Here is a 19,742-nt window from a genome sequence, read left to right as displayed (position 1 = left end):
TTCTCACGACGTTTCGGCCACAACGCAAGCAGCCGTCCTCAGGTGGAGAACAGGTCTGTCGAGAAGACAGCGTCTTCTCGAGGACGGCTGCTTGCGTTGTGGCCGAAACGTCGTGAGAATTAATTTTATTATGTTGAATTTTTATTATTTTATTATTTCCATTCTACGTGACTTTACCGAAAGAACCAAGCAGATGAATCCCTGCAGTCACGAAAGATTTAAACCCCATACGTCTCTTACCGCTCCAGAGTGGTGGTGACGACCCTCGCTCCTACAAATCTCCCCCCCCTCCCACGCACCACGCTTTCTCGATCCCCTCTCGCTCTCTGCCCCTCCCCTCTCGCGCCCCAACCTCCATCCCTCCTGCCGACACAACTCCACCACCACCACCACTCCCACCGCCCCCACCACCACCACTCCCACCACCACCGCCGCCGCCGCCTCGGGAGAGGGAGACGCGGGAGAGAATGGGAGGGGAGAGCGGCGGATGAGAGGCACAGAGAGAGAGAGCGAGTGTGGCGGGCGAGAGACATAGAGAAGGAGCGCTGTGGATTCCTTGTTAACGCTGCTGCTGCTGCTGCTACATGTTAGAGACACACACACAGAGACACACACACACAGAGAGAGAGACACAATAGACGCAGAGACAGAGGGAGCCACACGCATCGACACGAGAGAGACAGCGGCACGATTCATCGCTGCTACAACTACGACTACACATTAGCGAGAGAGAGCGAGTGAGTGTGTGCTAGAGAGACACAGAGGCACCACCCACAGAGAACAGGAGAGAGAGAGAGAGAGGTGGGGAGGGGACACAGACTGCTCCGTGTGTTGCCTGTGAACATGGCGAGCCGGCGAGGTGCGCACATCGATCAGCGGCAGCGGCACGAGCGGCGGCGCAGGTGAATCACCCGCACGGCGCTCACCACCGGCTCGCTCACCTGCGCCGGGCGTGTGAGATGCTCACCACCATCACCACCGCCACCACCAGCTCCTGCCGTCACTTCTGCCCCCTTCGCTCCGATCACGAAGCGCGGAGACTCCGGGAGACGCTGCAGCCGTCACCTCTCCTTCGCACCTCCTCCCGGCGCGTCTCGTAACCCCCGATCGGTGGCGGCGGAACAGCGAAGCGAACCTCCTCGGAGGGTCGAGGAGCAAGACGACCCGATAGCCCCCGGGGGGGGGGGGGGGCGCATCGCCCAACTCGAGCTGCCCCAGGTGAGATTCTACAGGTGAGATTCTACAGGTGAGATCCTGCCGTCGGGATCATCCGAGGCACGCCGAGATCCTTCCACCCCGAGAAGGCTCCCGTCCGTCAACGATCTTCGGGGCCAAGGTCACCCGCGGGAGAAGATCCGACAGCCGGGACCTCACCGTTACCCATCGAGGCACCCGAACCGATTGGTCCGTCGAGATCCTCTCGCTCAGATCGTCCGACAAGTTCCAAGACTCTCCACCATCACCACCACCACCCACCACCGCGACAATGCCGTTCTACAAGCGGGTGCTGAGTCCCGGCGGTGGCGACGACGCGGGCTCCACGAACCCGCGTGGCCGCGCATCGGAACCTTGCGACGACCTGGGTCACGCCTCCAGCCGGGCCCTGGGGGACACTCTGCGTCAGCTGGCCGGCCTCGCTCGCCACGCTCTCGGCATGTTCGCCGAGCTGGAAGCGGCGGCGAGATTGGTGGCTCTGCGTTCCGAGAGACTGGAGGGTCGGGTTCGAGCCCTGCGCGCAGCATCCGCGGCGCTCGACTGCAGGGCCGTGGCAGTGCGTGAGTAGTGGGGTCGGGGTTGGGGCTCGCAACGCACGCACGGACGCGCGCGGCAGCAGGCACGAGGCTTGTGCCAGGCTAGGTGCACTTTGAGGGTGTCACGCGAAGCGCTGGTACAGGGTGTCACGGGGCTCGGGTGCCATGGGTTGATTGAGATGACCGGCACACTGCTACACACACACTACTACACCCACACTACTACTACACACACACTACTACACACACTACTACACACACTACTACACACACTACTACACACACACACTACTACACACACCACTACTATACACACACACTACTACACACACACACCACTACTACACACACTACTACACACACACACTACTACACACAACCACTACTACACACACTACTATACACACACACTACTACACACACACCACTACTACACACACACTACACACACACACTACTACACACACACACTACTACACACACCACTACTACACACACTACTACACACACTACTACACACACACTACTACACACACTACTACAACAACAACAACCGCCATTCGCCACTAAGTGGCGGTAACGTCACCACGACGCTTGTGCCAGGCCATGTGCACCCTGAGGCCACGTGAAGTGTCGAACGCCCGCTGGCAGGAGGTCACGGGGCAGACCCAGGTGCCACGGGTCGACTGACCGAGATGACCGAGATGACTGGCTGATGCACCACCTGTGCCCCCTACTGTGCCAACTTGCTGTGCTTTAGCCACCCGGCGCTCCGCACTACTACACACACACACTACTACACACACTACTACACACACACACTACCACACACACACACACTACTACACACACACACTACTACACACACACACTACTACACACACACTACTACACACACACACTACTACACACACACTACTCAACACTACTACTACACACACACTACTACACAAAAGATATAGCCTTAACAGACTGTAGGGGCAAGTTCTGTTAAGCGAGCACCTATGCAGGCCGGATCGACACACGAGGTGGTGGGTGGCCAGCACCACACCAGCACACACACACGGAGACACACGTGTACACACCAGAGGTGGGACAAAGTCATTGTTATGCAAGTCCAAGTCGAGTCGCAAGTCATCAAATTCATGACTCGAGTCTGACTCGAGTCCAAGTCACATGACTCGAGTCCACATCTCATAGGTGGGACAAAGTCATTGTTATGCAAGTCCAAGTCGAGTCGCAAGTCATCAAATTCATGACTCGAGTCTGACTCGAGTCCAAGTCACATGACTCGAGTCCACACCTCTGGTACACACACACGTGTACACACACATACAGAGAGACACACGTACACACACGTGTACACACACACACGGAGACGCACAAAGACACCGGTACACACTCGGGCTCACGGACATTTTATGAAACCACGAGCAGCCTTATTTCCCCGTGCAGATGTTACACGTGCCAATAATTGGAGCGTGGTTGTGAACTGTCTAATCCCGCTATTACATTCCTCTCTCCACGTTGTGTGCGTGCGTCTGTAGGCCTGTGTGTCATGATAATTGTCGTGGGGAGCGGTGGCGCAGTGGTTAGCGCGCTGCGCTTCGAACCCGGTAACCCGGGTTCGATTCCCCGCTCACGGCCAACATCGGACCGTTTGCTGGGCCTCACCTAGGTTGACTCAGCCTCAAATGAGTACCCGGTGCGGTGTGTAAACATCGCCACTAGGGAGACAAAGGCGGCCGGGCGTGGTGTTGGAAGCGCACTTGGTCAGCTGTGTGCAATGTCTCGCTTCATTGAAACGAGTGGAGCCACACAACAGACCCCCCCCCCCTGCCCAATGAATGAACGAATGGATGATGCGCGCATCGCACACAAACAACACACGCACCGCTGCTACACAACGCGTCTGCCTTGAATGGAAAGTACAATTCTATTGTCTCCCACACTACTTAACCAGGGTCTTGGGTTCCCACCGAGGATGTCCCGGTAGAACGGAGCATTTGACACTTGACTATACAGCCATCGTGCAGAGGTGGGCCCGTACCGGATGCGTCGTGCGGTGTACGGATTATGACATTTGGTGGGGTAAGCCGCATGGCCGAGAAGGCAAAGCTACACATGTCTTTTTCTTTTTTCCCTGGACACGGTGTGCCCGCTTCGTTGCCACACATCGCTGAAGACGCAAGCGTTTCCAAAGCAGCGCCATGTGACGTGAACGAGTATTGTTGTCGTTCTGTCACCTCTACGGGCTGCTAACGAAGATACCTGGTGCAGATTTGCTCCCTGCGTGCGCGTGTGTTGAGCACGTATGGGGAGCGGTGGCGCAGTGATTAGCGCACTGCGTTTAGAACCCGGCGACCCGCTCCGCCCCTGAGTCTCTCTGAGGTCGACTCAGCCTTAAATAGGTACCTGGTGTGGTGTGAAAAACGTCAGTTCTGGGGATACAAAGGCAGCCTTGCGTGGTATTGTTGGACATGTACCATCAGCCACGTGGTGCAGTACCGGCATTCATAGGTGCTCGCTTAACAGCATAACAGCACTTGCCCCAGCAGTGTTTTAAAATCCTACCCGGGGCCTCCTGTGTCTTTGTTGTGCATGCTGTATCCCGTTACATATACGCAAGTTATGCGGTGAGCCAATGTTTGCAATGTATATTATAAATATGCGCATAGCATGACTATTATTACCGCCCCCAGTTATGTAAGGTTGGCTGTCGTTGACCCCTTAAGGCGCAGCCTATTTAAAGGCACAACGCTCGGTCGAGTTTTGGTGACCCGCTGAAACGGGGAGCCGTGCCTCTGATATCCAATTTTCCGGATTATAAGACGCACCGCACATCCCCCCCCCCCATGTACTTTCAAGCAAAAGTAGAGGGAAGGGTGCGTCTTATAATCCGGTGTGTGTTACCAAATTGATATCCAATTACAAGTGACGCTACGGGCCCCGCACTTTCAAGGGCCCCGCGCTAAATGCTTTCAAGCTATCAATTAGTGATTCTGCACATGCTCTATTATCATAGTACTATACCGCCTTCAACTTTTATGAACGACTACTGGGTGTTTAAGGTTAGCGGTTTGTCGCATTATCTGGCTGTATAGCGAATGAAAAAATACAATTACTTTACTATGCAAGTTATCTTTTTTTTTAAACTTAGGGCCCCTTTATAACATCATGCTACAGGCCCCGCACTACCTTCATCCGGCACTGACCGCACGCAGCCAACGTTGTTGTCAACAAAGCGGCAATAGATCCGGTAATAAGAGAGGAGAGAGATGGCCCAACAAAAAAATAAGGAACCCAACTTAGTTTCACTTTCCAAATCAAAGAACGCAGAGGCTGGTGCCACGGCGGCTTTGACGGACACGCGGGCACGCTGGCCTTACCACCCAGAGGTGCCACCAGGTTAGATTCGATCTCCTGGCGCGGCAGTTGAAACAACGGTGCAAAGTTTATTAAATCCACATCACCCCGCCCGGCCCGTCCGCCTCTGTCCACCCAGCGGCATGGATGATGGTTAAATCAGTTGGTCGATCAGCAGGCGGGTCACGCGTGGTGGGGTAAAGTGTGGGTACTTCCACCTCTTCCAACGTAGTTTGGAAGAGTAGGCCAAGCGTTAGCTTCTAGATCGGCTCTCTGGAGTGTGGTTGGGGTAAAGCTCCCTTCAGTGGAGGCCGTTCAGCTAGCAGTGGTGTGAGCAAGACATTTCAGGGCAGCACCTTTACCTTGGTATTGTATTGATCAAAAAGGGCTCTGGATATTTGTTGAGTAAAGTCCGAACCGCGTCCTCTTGGCGAATGTTCCGGGTTTTTTTCGAGTGAATACGTGCCGATGTCACCATAATCACCACCATCTCAACCATCATCATCACCATCACCACCATCATCACCACCATCTCAACCATCATCATCATCACCACCATCATCATCATCATCACCACCATCATCATCATCATCACCATCACCACCATCATCACCACCGTCATCATCACCATCTCAACCATCATCATCATCACCGCCATCATCACCACCATCATCACCACCATCTCAACCATCATCATCATCACCGCCATCATCACCACCATCTCAACCATCATCATCATCACCACCATCCCAACCATCATCACCATCACCACCATCATCACCACCATCTCAACCATCATCACCGCCATCATCACCACCATTTCAACCATCATCATCATCACCGCCATCATCACCACCATCATCACCACCATCTCAACCATCATTATCACCACCATCATCACCACCATCTCAACCATCATCATCATCATCACCGCCACCATCACCATCATCACCACCATTATCACCACCATCATTACCACCATCATCACCACCGCCAACACTGGGGGCAATTTGCCGGCCTGATTTGATGTCTTGGCCGATTCACCAAGATGTGAATCTGTTCCCATGTTTTGTCTAAGAGGCGAGTGAGCGCGTGAGGTTTACCTCCTAAATCTGTTCACGGAGGAGAAGCCTTACTTTTCATTATAAAGCAATTTATTCATTTATTTACCCGGTGAAGCCTCACTGAGCCTCCAGGTTCCTTATTTTTTATTTGGCCGGTTTCAACAAAACCAAAAAAAGGTTTGGCCTCACGTGGAGAGGAAACCGCGGAGAAAAAAACAAATTCCGCATACGAATGATTTAACACTCAAAACTCAACACGGATCGATTCCAGAATCCGCTTGCCGTGCTTTGCAGACAACCACATCGCGTAAACAAAACGAATGTTTTTTTTCTCTCCTGTAGTTTCATCCATTCGTCGCTGGCATCTCCTCCCCCCCCCCCCACGAGGTGGAAGAGGGCACCATTATGATTCAGCTCGGGCGGGTTTCGAGATCAGCCTCGGCGTCGTTTCCATTGAAATGTTAAACGTTGGCAAATGTTTGCGCGGCACGCACGCACGCTCGCTCGGCAAGAGGTGGACAGCGGGGAGTCTGATCCTCACGCATCAGAAACACGTGCTCGGACTCGAAGGGCCTTTAAGGAGGCGTCCTTTTTGCAACAGGCAGTGTCTCTGCCTGCCACCGTATGACAATACCCAAGGGAGTCTTTATCAACCCGGCCTCGTTCATTTATTCAAATGACCATGCTGCCACCTACATCCCACCAGAGGGGGGTTGGCCTGCGGAGAGAGGAAGAGAGAGACAATAACCTGGTTAACACGGAGGCTTTCGCGACCGTTATTATCCATAATATCGTTTTTTTGGGTTCGATCGCGTAAATATAAATGTGTCGTTAAACCTTACTACGGTAATTGGCTGTGCCGGGTGGCGACGGGTTTAACGACACATTTATATTTACGCGGTCTAACCCAAAAAAACTTTATTATGGATAGACAATAATTATACCGTGGAATATCACAGCCCTTTGTCAGTCCACTGCTGGATGAAGGCCTTCTAACACATATCGGCCGTGGGGGGGGGGGGGGGCGATTGTTTGACCATACTTCACTGTGCTGGTCAGTTGCGGGTTGGTTAAAGGGGAAAGGGGAGGAGAGACCGATTCTGATCGATGCTGCCCGAGGCTGGGAATCGAACTCGGCTCACCGGGTTTTAGGTGCTCGTGTGAGCGTTCACCACTGTGCCCACTGTGCCCCACAATGTAACCGTGGGGTCAGCGGATGAGCCTCTTCTTAAAGTGTTATCGGCTTTCCCCACGGTCTCCCGTAAGGGAAAGTGAGTACGGTCATCAACGACACCGACTCCTCGCTTTCCATTTGCTCTGAAGGAGGCTCATCGCCGAGAAACATCATCCTGTTATATGTAACGTATTGACGAATATGGTGAGAGTCTTATTTCCATTCTGGTGTGTGCCATGGATTGGTGTAGGCCAGGAATTGGTGTGGGCCATGGGTTAGTGTGGGTCATGGATTGGTGTGGGCCTTGGAATGATTTGGGGCATGGAGAAGGCAGATGACAGCAGCAGGGTTGGGTTCTCGGCGAGGGTGTCGGCTGTATTGCTGCAGGTGTCACTTTACAATGAGCATCACACCAGAGGCATGTGGTGTGATGGTGCCGCTGGTGGTCGTGGTTGTTACTTAAGATATAATAGAGACAGACAGATAAGGGGAAAGGCGGGGGTGGTGTGTTTTACCCTAGGGGTATCAGGGGATAAACATTGCTGTGCCTATTTTCCTCTTGCTATAGACCACCCACCTACCAGCCCCGATCCAACCATACTCCGTGCGTAGCCAGCACATACGCAAAAATCTCACCCTGCAGGCAGCTGGGGCGAGTGCTTCCAGCGAGCGCCTATTGTGGCACATGCGATGCACGCAATCATCACGTTCACCACACCACACAGACACTGCACCAGGCGCAGCAACAACAACAACAACAACGCCGGTCGACATTCAGTGGTGGTGACGCCACCGCTTGTGCCATGCTAGGTGCACAAACGAAGACAAAGATCCCCCGTATAGCCTTCACATCCTTTTGGGGCAAGTGGTGTTAGCGAGCACCTATGAAGGCTGGCGCGGCACACGGAGGGGGTGGGCGGCCAGCACCACGCCGCCTTTGTCTCCCCAGTCGCGACGTTTACACACCGCACCAGGTACTCATTCGAGGCCGAGTCGACCTAGCAGAGGCCCATGACCGGTTGATTCAGATAATGGCGTCACCGGTGTTGGTGGCCGTGAGCGGGAATCGAACTCGGGTCGCCGGGCATCGTAGCGCAGCGCTGCGCGAACCGCTGCACCACCGCTCCCCACGTGGTCCGCACCACCGCTCCCCACGTGGTCCGCACCACCGCTCCCCACGTGGTCCGCACCACCCTCCACAGCCGCCGTGAGGACGTGGCGTCACGTGGGGTCCACATGCCTCCTGGACGCTGTATTTAGAACTTGCTTCTTTGTGATGTTTTTGTTATCCCCCCCCGCACCTCCGATAAGCATGGCTGGTTACGTATGGTGCGAAAGAAGCTCAACATACGTACATGGGTGGGTCAGCAGGGGAGTGGGTGGGTGAGTGAGTGAGTTGATGAGTGGGTGAGTGGGTGGGTGAGTGAGTGGGTGAGTGAGTGAGTGGGTGGGTGGGTGGGTGAGTGGGTGGGTGGGTGAGTGAGTTGGTGAGTGAGTGGGTGAGTGGGTGAGTGGGTGGATGGGTTGAGTGAGTGGGTGAGTGAGTGAGTGGGTGAGTGAGTGAGTGACTGAATGAGTGGGTGAGTGAGTGGGTGGCTCAGTAAGTGCATGGATTTGCGGGTGAGTGGGTGAGCGGCTGACCATCGAACAAAGACGGTCACCAGAGCGCGCGCTTTCAGATGCGTTTCTGCGGCCGTCTGGAACGCTCTTCCTCCCTATACGAGGAAGCTACTGGAGCTATGCCACTTTTAAATCACCTCGATCGAAAACTCAATTCTTTAGAACTGCTTCTTGTGTTTAGGTTGCTGCCCCCCTCCCCCAACGCTTTCACCTCCGATGAACGCGGTTGGCTACGTACGGTGCGAAAGAAGTTAGACACACACATACGTACAACAAAGTCAACGGCCGAGGGGTATGGGCGAGGGGATGATGGGTGGACGTGGGGTTAGCAGGGCACCTGGTTCTGGGGGAAGGCTTCTCTCTCTGCTCACCGCCGCAGACTTCAAACGCTCGCCGCTGCGCGAGACGGAGGCGCCGCTTTGCAGGTGCGTGAGCCGAGGCGAAACGACCCAAAGGGAAAATGAAAATGTTGCTTGGGTTATAGATTTTTTTCTTTCTTTCTTTCTTCCTCTTCTTCTTCCGTCTCTCATCTTTATTTATTATTATTACTGCTGCTGTTGCTCCTACCATAGCATCGTTTAAAAGGAAATTCTCTCTCCCGTCTCTGATTTCACGAAACGAGGGGAGGGATGCCTCGTGTGAGGTGGGGGGAGGGGGGCAATGGTTTCTTTTTTTGGTGTGGCCAGATAACACGTGTCAGGTTAACGGAGACAAAACAACAGTGTGTGCCTGTGTGTGTGTCCGCTGCTGTGTGTGTGTCTGTGTGTGTGTCCGCTGTGTGTGTGTGTCCGCTGTGTGTGTGTGTCCGCTGTGTGTGTGTGTCCGCTGTGTGTGTGCACATTTCCCTGTGTGTGTGCACATTTCCCTGTGTGTGTGTCCGCTGTGTGTGTGTGTGTCCGCTGTGTGTGTGTGTCCGCTGAATGTGTGTGTGTCCGCTGTATGTGTGTGTGTCCGCTGTGTGTGTGTGTGTGTCCGCTGTGTGTGTGTGTGCCTGTGTGTGTGTCCGCTGTGTGTGTGCACATTTCCCTGTGTGTGTGTGCCTGTGTGTGTCCGCTGTGTGTGTGTGTGCCTGTGTGTGTGTCCGCTGTGTGTGTGCACATTTCCCTGTGTGTGTGTGTTTGTGTGGGGAGCGGTAGTGTAGCAGTCAGCGCACCGCGCTACGAAACCGGCGCGCCGAGTTCGATTCCCGCTCACGGCCAACACCAGTGACGATTATTTGAACCGGTTCTGAGCCTCCCCTAGGTCGACTCAGTCTCAAATGAGTACCCGGTGCGTTGTGTTAAAAAACACACACGAGGGAGACAAAGGCGGCCGGACGTGGTGCTGGCCACCCACCCCCTCGTTTGCCGTGCCGCCTTCATAGGTGCTCGCTACCAGCATTTGCCCCAACAGTTAAGGCTACACGGGGGATCTTTGTCTTTGTTGTGTGTTTGTGTGCATGCGTGTGCCTGTGCGCGTGCTTTTGTGCGTGCCTCTGCAACCCCAGAGGGCCTCCCTCGGGAGACACGTGCGTCTTGTCGTGTCGTCTCATCGGGCTCTCATCTCGTCGCAAATAAAGGGAACGAATGCACGAATGCATTTTCAGCCCTTGAGAATCCCATTCATCTTTTCAGTCTTTCATTCATTCATTAATTCGTGACCTTTATTCGTGTCCAGGTGAGGAGAGAGCCCCATTGAGACTGCGTGTCTATTTTAAAAAAAGGAGACAGACGTGGGGAGGGGTGGGGAGGGTGGTGGTACAAATATTGCAGACGTAAAGGCACGTGGAACAATAATCGCTTCGAGCAGCAGAACAGTCAACAACAGCGTCAAATCAAGTTGGAGCGATGTCGTATCCAGGTGAATGTTCCGTGATTTCGGACGTCTAGACGTTTGTTTTTTATTGGAGAAAGGCGAGTCATAGGGAGGGGGGGTGGTGGCTGTGGTTTTGACGGGCGCACCTGTGCACGGGGTGAGCTACAGGGGCTGCAGGGGTCACGGCCGTCGCGTTTCCAGATTTACCGGCGTGCGTTCGTATGAACGTGACGGCGATGCGAGTGCACGGTGGTCACGTGTCCACAAATCGAGCGCCGCCACTGCTTTCGGTGCGGCTGCGCGTGCCGAGACATGGGCAGACAGAGCGCTCTCCGACTCAAGTGATCAGCATAATAATAATAATTTAAATGTATAAATCATCGAGGCACTGGTGCTCTCGTTTCCCCACCACTCGCCCACTGAGCTCGTGGTGAAAGTTCCGTATTGCTGCGGTGGGGTCGAGTTTACCCAACCCTGACTCAAAGTGGTACTGATTTTAGGAATCCTGGAGAGATGATGGGTTGAGTCGACCACATTCCCTCCCCCCCCCCACAACCACAATTAGAACTCGCGGACTTTGGCTTGCGAGCCAAAACATGATTCCTCGAGCTTGACGTGCGGTCGTATGAACCGGATAGCCAAGTAGCATGCGGTACGCTATGTGTGCTGTTTGGCTATGCGGTGGCATTGGTCTAATGGGCAACGCCCTGCTGATGACGCTCACGGAGATCGAAACGGACCACAGGATTTTGTCTGTTGAAAACAAGCGATGCGTCGATTTGGGACTGCCTTTGTTCGGCGGATTATACGGTATTTAGATTTGGCAGGAAAGAACCCCGGGGTTAACTCCTCTCATTCTGAATAATGTCGAGTAGGCAAACTCTCTCTCCAATTCATTGTACTCTGTATATGTGTGTGTGTGTGTGCGGGTAGTGGTGAGCGCACTGCACTACAAACCTGGCGGGCCGAGTTCAATTCCCGCTCACGGCCAACATCGGTGACAAATCTCTGAATCGGTCCTGGGCCTTCCTGCAAAATCGACTCAGACGTGAATTGAGTATCTGGTGCGGTGTGTAAAACCAACATTGGCCCTGCTAGGTGCTTGCCAACAGCACTTGCCCCAACAGTCTGACGAAGGCTATACGGGGGACCTTTGTCTTTGTGTGTTGTGGAGGTGCACCTGGAGTTGGGGGCGAGGTTGAACGTGATGGTCGTGTCACCGCAATATTTATCGCCGGCCCCTCTATTTCAAAAACCGTTTGCAAGATCTTACACTAATGCCAAATTGTTCATGAGCAATCATTATCTACAACTGAGAGTTTTGTTCAAGCACGTACGCTTTCACGACCAATATTATTCGCAGTAGAGGTTTTCTGGGTATGCAACCAACTTGTAACGAATTGGCACGTTTTGTTCACGTGACAAACCTTACTAATTGGCTGTGTCGGGTGGCGGCGGGTTTAACGCCACATTTTTATATTTACGCGATCTAACCCCCCAAAAAAACCCTCCATTATGAATTGGGAGTTTGTTTGAGGTACATGTAACGTTACGTGCGATGAAACATTCACTTACACGCTACCAACGTCGCTTGCCGCAGTCGGCGACTTCGTGCTGTGATGGTTCCACCTGAAGACGGAAGCTTGTGTTGCCTCCGAAACGTCGTGATTTTTATTTTATTTTTATTTTACTTTTATTAATTTAAATTTTTTACCTACGTGACTTTACCGAAAAAACCTAAGAATATGAATCCTTGCAGTCACGAAAGCTTCAAATCTAGAATCGCGTTCCGCCGTCGTAGTTTCGCGCGGAGACCTTCACGACCTTCACGACCTTTGCTGCACTTCGCCGTTTTCCGAGCGAGGGGTCGAGCCGGTGTGCTGGTCAAATTCGAGCTCTCATAACTCTCATAACCCCCCCCCCTCCTCGCCACCCGACACCTTAAAAAAAAGTCGTCAAATAATTTTGCTTTTCAGCAGGCCGGCACGCGTTGCTTACAGCCAGCAAAACTTTGACGACTTTGATTTATTTGCGTGACGTGGTGGAGGGTACGTGCACTCATTTGGTATCAACACCTACACGACCTAACCCTAAAATGTATTACGAATCAATCTGCCTGCTGACAGTTCTTGAAGAAGCTCTCAGCACGTGGCGTGAAAAACGTCGGACATCGTGCCGAAAATACAGCGCCAGGAAGGCGCGACGGCGAAAACTTAAAACGCACGCCGCGGGTCGGCTGGATGTGCCATTGCTTGTGCGTGTGAGCGAGCGCGTGAGCGCGCGCGTGTGTGCGTCTGCGTGCGTGTGTGCGCCTGTGTGCACGTGTGTGCGTGAGTCTGCGTGCGTGAGCGCGTGGATAATGGCAGGGGTCGTTAACTCGACAGTTGTAAATTTGTCCACTCGGATGCAGCCTGCCAGGGAATGGACGATGGCTCAATTCTGGCGCTTGTGTGGTCCGCGTGCGGAGGGCCGCGCCATCGCAGGGCTGTTTGCGTTGCCGTTAGTCAGTTCCTCTTTTCGCTCCCGCGGTTTGGCCGGAGCAAACAGCGCGCGGGCAGCGCCTCCCGCACAATGGGAGAAGGCGTGAGACGACGGCAATTGGATTCCGTCTCCTCCGTTTGGAAATCTGCGTCTGGACGACAGAAGTGCAAGAGCGCCGCCCATCCCCCACGCGCGCGCCCACCGACGGGAGAGGGGGGCCCCTTGTTTGGTGCACGCACGCGCGTGTGCGCGTGTGTAGAGCGGTGTGCATACCTGGGATGAATGGTTGTCCAGCCTAGCCCAACCCAAACCCTAGCCCTGCACAAACCCTATCCCTGCAGAAACCCTCATCCTACACAAACCCTCGCAAACCCTATCCCAACCCAAACCCTAGTCCTACACAAACCCTAGCCCAACCCAAACCCTAGTCCTACACAAACCCTATCCCTGCACAAACCCTAGCCAAACCCTAACCCTACACAAACCCTAACCCTACACAAACCCTAGCACTACACAAACCCTTTCCCTACACAAACCCTATCCCTGCACAAACCCTAGCCCAACCCTAACCCTATCCCTACACAAACCCTAGCACTACACAAACCCTAGCCCTACACAAACCCTAGCACAACACAAACCCTAGCCCTACACAAACCCTAGCACTACACAAACCCGAGCCCCAGGGGTCGGCAACCAAAATAACAAGAAGAATTTGGTTAAAAAAATAAACATTTCAGGAGCAGCAAGACACGTGAATACAAGACGGCGGTCCTTCAGAAAAACCGGTCACGAAGCAGTCCTGAGCGAGCCGCACGCGGCTCCGAACCCGTAGGTTGCCACCCCTGGCCGAGTCCAACCCAAACCCTGGTCCAACGCAACCCAGCTCAGCCACGTCCAGCCCAGGGGTCGCTGTTCTGCACGAAGCATTGGGATGGCGCCCCAACCCAAACAAAACATTTCTTTAAAATGTAATGTTTTTCATTTTAATTGCAAAATATCGATATATGTATTTATTGATTACAGAACACAGTTTAAGGATAAATTGTAATAATAACAACGTGTTCCTTGTGCTCGTGCACCACCGCCTATGCACCAGCAGCAACAGCAGATAAGGTGTTTAAATGCAATAATGGGAGACATTTGGTTGAGAAGACGAATAATCGAATTCATATTGAGCGCCTTCACTCACGGCGCCTGACAAAGCTCCTAAAACGGTGATGCAGAAATGCATGATTTCAATGGCAGCGGCGGTGCTAGAAGGATTGAGGAATGAGTGGCAGCGGTAGAGGGCTACTTGGGGATCACAAAGGGACTATAGGGGAGGGACGGGAAGGAGTGGAGGGGCGAGGCGAGGGAAGAAGCAGAGAATGGGCAAGAGAGAAGAGCAAGGCTTGAAGAGAGGAACGGAAAGAGGTTGAGAAGGGCGACTGCTGTATCTTCTCCGCTACTGATGCATCTACTCCGCTTCTGGTGTGTCTACTCTGCTACTGATGTGTCTACTCCGCTACTGATGTATCTTCTCCGCTACTGATGCATCTACTCCGCTTCTGGTGTGTCTACTCTGCTACTGATGTATCTACTCCGCTACTGATGTGTCTACTCTGCTACTGATGTGTCTACTCCGCTACTGATGTGTCTACTCCGCTACTGATGTATCTACTCCGCTACTGATGTGTCTACTCTGCTACTGATGTGTCTACTCCGCTACTGATGTGTCTACTCCGCTACTGATGTGTCTACTCCGGTACTAATGTATCTACTCCGCTACTCGAGCTGGCCTAGCCAAACCCCACTTAGGCAGTCGTAACCAGGCGCCCGGCACGGCCCTCGAATTTCTCTCCATGCCGTGCGGTGGTGGCGAGCGATGGTGGGGGGTGGGGGGCACAGGGGGTGGGGGGCACGGGGGTGGGGGGCACGGGGGGGGGGGCCGTGTCCCCCTTCGCCCGGCTCTCTTGGCCCACAGCTGTGCGCCCATTGTGCACGGCGCGCGTTTGTAAGCGCGGCAGATGGTCTCGCTGAGGGAGGCACGCGTCCCTCACGCGTCCCTCACGCATCCCTCACGCGTCCCTCACGCATCCCACACGCGTGCCTCGTGTCCCTTGGTGTTTATTGCAATGTAATGATTCAATAACAACGAAATAAAGCACAGGTAGTTGGCAGTGCGGTTTTGCTGTTTGCTACGACGATGTCGCGTGCGTTCTGGAGTCATCAGCGAGGTCTGACTCGCTGATGACTGCCATGAAGACGATCCTTTGCGGGTGAGTTATTTTGTGAAAAAATTAAATAAAAAGTTGCGTTGCTAGTCGGGGGCCCTAAATAAAAAAAGCACACATAAATATTAAAACACAAATATTTTACTTGCATAGTAAAGTAATTCTATTTTTTCATTTGCTATACAGCGAGATAATACGACAAATCGCTAACCTTAAACACCCAGTCGTTCGTAAAAGTTGAAGGTAGTATAGTACTATAGTAATAGAGCAAGTGCAGAATCAACTGAAGCGGAATTGATAGCTTGAAAGCATTTAGCGCGGGGCCCTTGAAAGTGCGGGGCCCATAGATACTACATATGTAGCTGCTTTTGCTACGAGGATATAATCCGCGCAGCGCTAAAACAATTCCAAACGTGAGACTCACGTTGCCATGTGGTTGTAAACATTGGCGCAACGTTGGACCGTGTTTACTGGGTCGGCGTTGCCCGCCAAGGCAACGTCCTCCTCCCAACTTCCCTCCCGACGATGTCATCACGTGTGACGCCATCTCCCACACTCTTAGTTCTTTCGGTAAAGTCACGTAGCTAAAAAATGAAATTAAAATTAATAAAAAATAAAAACAATAAAATCACGACGTTTCGGAGACAACACAAGCTTCCGTCTTCAGGTGAAACTGTCACAGCAAAAAATCTGTATCAGTTTCGCCTGAAGACGGAAGCTTGTGTTGCCTCCGAAACGTGATTTTATTGTTTTTATTTTTATTTCATTTTTTACCTACGTGACTTTACCGAAAGAACTAAGAGTATGAATCCTTGCAGTCACGAAAGCTTCAAATCTAGAAGCCATCTCCCACGTCGTCGTCAACATCTCATGGCGTTCTCATCCAGCGGTGGATTCACGACCGGGCCAGCAACAGTCGGCAATACGAATGAGAAAAATCGTAAAACGTCCGGCCATTCTCAATGCACCAGTGGATGAAGTCCACCCCACGTTATGCCCGTAATCTCGCGTCTTTTTGTTGTTGTTGTTGTTGTTGTGTTTAAGTGTATCGGGCATCGAACTCGGCGCTCCAGATTCAATAGCAGCGCCAAACGCTCCTGCCGCCCGCTCCACCCACTCCTGCGTCGACGCTGCTGGGAACATCGATCTTGCCCGGCTCAACTTATAAGTGCTATTTGCTTTTCGGAGATTGAACAAAACCCCCCCCGTACCTGTCACCCGAGAAGTGATCGCGTGCGCAAAGCAGGGCTTAAGGGGGGGACGGGCGGGGAGGGGTGATTTAGAGAAAGACAGGGGGCAGTGGGGCGTTGATCTGCGTCAATGCGACGACGTGAACGGTGACAACGACGGTGGACATCAAAAGAGGCAGAGACGCGGGCGTCGGTGGGAGCGCACTGCACGATGCGCGTGTGAGTGAGTGGGTTAGAGCGAGTGAGATAGAGTGAGTGAGTTAAAGCGAGTGAGTCGGAGCGAGTGAGTCGGAGTGGTGAGTCGGAGCGAGTGAGATAGAGCGAGTGAGTCGGAGCGAGTGAGTCGGAGCGAGTGAGTCGGAGCGAGTGGGTCGGAGCGAGTGAGTCGGAGCGAGTGAGTCGGAGCGAGTGGGTCAGAGCGAGTGAGTCGGAGTGAGTGGGTCGGAGCGAGTGGGCCGGAGCGAGTGAGCCGGAGCGAGTGAGCCAGAGCGAGTGAGTCAGGGCGAGTGAGATAGAGCGAGTGGGTCAGAGCGAGTGAGTTAGAGCGAGTGAGTCAGAGCGAGTGAGTCAGAGCGAGTGAGATAGAGCGAGTGAGTCAGAGCGAGTGAGTCAGAGCGAGCGAGTCAGAGCGAGTGAGTCAGGGCGAGTGGGTCAGGGCGAGTGAGATAGAGCGAGTGGGTCAGAGCGAGTGAGTTAGAGCGAGTGAGTCAGAGCGAGTGAGTCAGAGCGAGTGAGTCAGGGCGAGTGAGTCAGGGCGAGTGAGTCAGAGCGAGTGAGTCAGAGCGAGTCAGAGCGAGTGAGATAGAGCGAGTGAGTCAGAGCGAGTGAGTCAGGGCGAGTGGGTCAGAGAGAGTGAGTCAGGGCGAGTGGGTCAGAGCGAGTGAGTCAGGGCAAGTGGGTCAGAGCGAGTGAGTCAGAGCGAGCGAGTCAGAGCGAGCGAGTCAGAGCGAGCGAGTCAGAGCGAGTGAGTCAGGGCGAGTGGGTCAGAGCGAGTGAGTCAGAGCGAGTGAGTCAGGGCGAGTGGGTCAGAGCGAGTGAGTCAGGGCGAGTGGGTCAGAGCGAGTGAGTCAGAGCGAGTGAGATAGAGCGAATGAGTCAGGGCGAGTGGGTCAGAGCGAGTGAGTCAGAGCGAGTTAGTCAGAGCGAGTGAGTCAGAGCGAGTGAGTCAGGGCGAGTGAGTCAGGGCGAGTGAGTCAGGGCGAGTGAGATAGAGCGAGTGAGTTAGAGCGAGTGAGTCAGGGCGAGTGAGTCAGGGCCAGTGAGTCAGGGCGAGTGAGATAGAGCGAGTGAGTTAGAGCGAGCGAGTCAGAGCGAGCGAGTCTGGGCGAGTGAGTCAGGGCGAGCGAGTCAGGGCGAGTGAGTCAGAGCGAGTGACGGCGATGCCGCCCCTTGTGGACGTGCTTTGGAGCCGTTGGCCCAGCGACGCTTGCCCCATCGTTCCGCGTTCACCGGGGCCCGGCGATTCGCTCCGAGCTCCACGGGCAGCTTGTAGACATCGGGCCGTCTTCCCTCTCGCGCGTTACGCATTCAGGTTTTGGGCGCGTGTCGATTCTGACACCGATTTCTGACGTCCCCCACGGGGCTTGTCATTGTTGTTATTATATATGACGGCTGTCCGAAGTTTAACCGGCACTCGTTTGACGATTGCATATTTCTCAGTGAACACACCTCCGCAGCATTAACCAGGGCGGCCGCTGGGCTCGAACCACAAACGTCGGCAACCGCCGCTCGGATCAAATGGTGCCGGTGGCGACCTGCGGATCGCAAAGCGCAGCGGTGGCTGACCGCTAACGCTGCGAAAAACATTTCCGTCGGCGCTGTAAGTCGTCGGCTCGTTAGGAATGAAAACATCGTCTTGCGGAAGCCGCAAGAGTTGGTGGTTGTGCCCTCGAGTTAATACCGAACGGAGATGTAATCGACGCGTCTCTCTGCACAGCAAGCCTGGGCAGAGAGAGAGAGAGAGAACGCTGCAGCCGTAATTTGTGAAATCTCCAGAGGGAAAAGAGGCTTGCCGCACGCGAACATCTGCAAAGATCCACACACGGGCCCGCTCCACTCTAGCCGCCTAATGAATGCATGAGAACGCGTAAACACACTCCGTGGTAGGCTGCTTATTACGGTCGGGGTGGGTGTTGCGGTTGGAGTGGATGTGCGGTTGGGGTGGGTGTGCGGTTGTTGTTGATTTTCACTCCGCTTTCATGTGGATATTTCCTGGGACTCCTCGGTGTTTGATTTTCAATGTCCATCGCTCCCCCTCGCCCAAACGCCGTCACGTGCGGCTCTCTCCCAGATTGTCCCCACGCCGTCTTGGCGCGTTCCTCCTCCTGCGCTGTCTTCTTGGTGATCTGTTCCCTGTCCCCCCCCTGTCCACTCCACCGCTGTGCTGGACAGATTGTATCCAGCAGCAATATCCCCCATCGCGCCCCAACACGTGTGGAGCAATACTTTCAGATAACCGTGCACAAAATGCACACCCTCGCTCCTTACTCTGCTGCGGTGACGCACGGACAAATAACCCCCAAGGACCTCAAGCGACCTCGAATGACAAAAAAACGGGGCCACACATGCGTATCCCCCGTATAGCCTTGAACAGACTGCTGGGGCAAGTGCTGTTAGCGGGCGGCACCTATGAACAGCGGCAGGGGACTCGAGGACTCGAGGGGGCTGGGTGGCCAGCACCACTTCCGACCACCTTTGTCTCCCCGGCGCTGATGTGTGCTGATGTTTGACACACCGCACCCATAGTACTGATCATGTAAGGTTGAGTCAACCTGGGGTTAGGTTGCAGAACCGGTTCACAGATATTCGCCACCGATATTGGTCGCGAGCGGGAATCTTAATGTAAGCTGAACAATTTTTTATTTTACCAGCGAAGGCCCACTGAGCTGTGTTGCTATTTTTCAGGAGCGACTTGGCCACAAATGATCGCTCGACGAAGTTTGCTAATCACGTGGAGATCTGTAGTAGCCAAATACTCTAGGCACATGTTTCTAAACGTGCAGGGGAAAAAAGGTGTGGAGGGAAAAACCGGAGGACCTGGAGAAGAATCCACGTGATCACGGAGAGAGAGAGAGAGACGCAGACTCCAA

The 19,742-nt window shown here is 53.8% G+C and overlaps 1 protein-coding gene across 1 annotated transcript in view; it reads left to right on the top strand.

The window, feature by feature from the left end:
• The first annotated feature begins 414 nt into the window (after window positions 1-414).
• The window catches only part of LOC144734241 (uncharacterized), a 122,153-nt gene continuing 102,825 nt past the window's right edge, over window positions 415-19,742 (top strand). Inside the window, exon 1 of the mRNA XM_078616364.1 lies at window positions 415-1,775. Within this exon, the coding sequence (XP_078472490.1) occupies window positions 1,487-1,775 (289 nt within the window). The 5' untranslated portion in view covers window positions 415-1,486. The remainder of the gene's footprint in view (window positions 1,776-19,742) is intronic.

Source organism: Lampetra planeri, chromosome 50 (genome assembly GCF_965212315.1).
Source record: "Lampetra planeri chromosome 50, kcLamPlan1.2.h2, whole genome shotgun sequence".
Taxonomy (NCBI): Eukaryota; Metazoa; Chordata; class Hyperoartia; order Petromyzontiformes; family Petromyzontidae; genus Lampetra; species Lampetra planeri.
The sequence above is the reverse complement of the archived record's forward strand: the minus strand, read 5'-3'. Positions and strand labels throughout refer to the sequence as shown.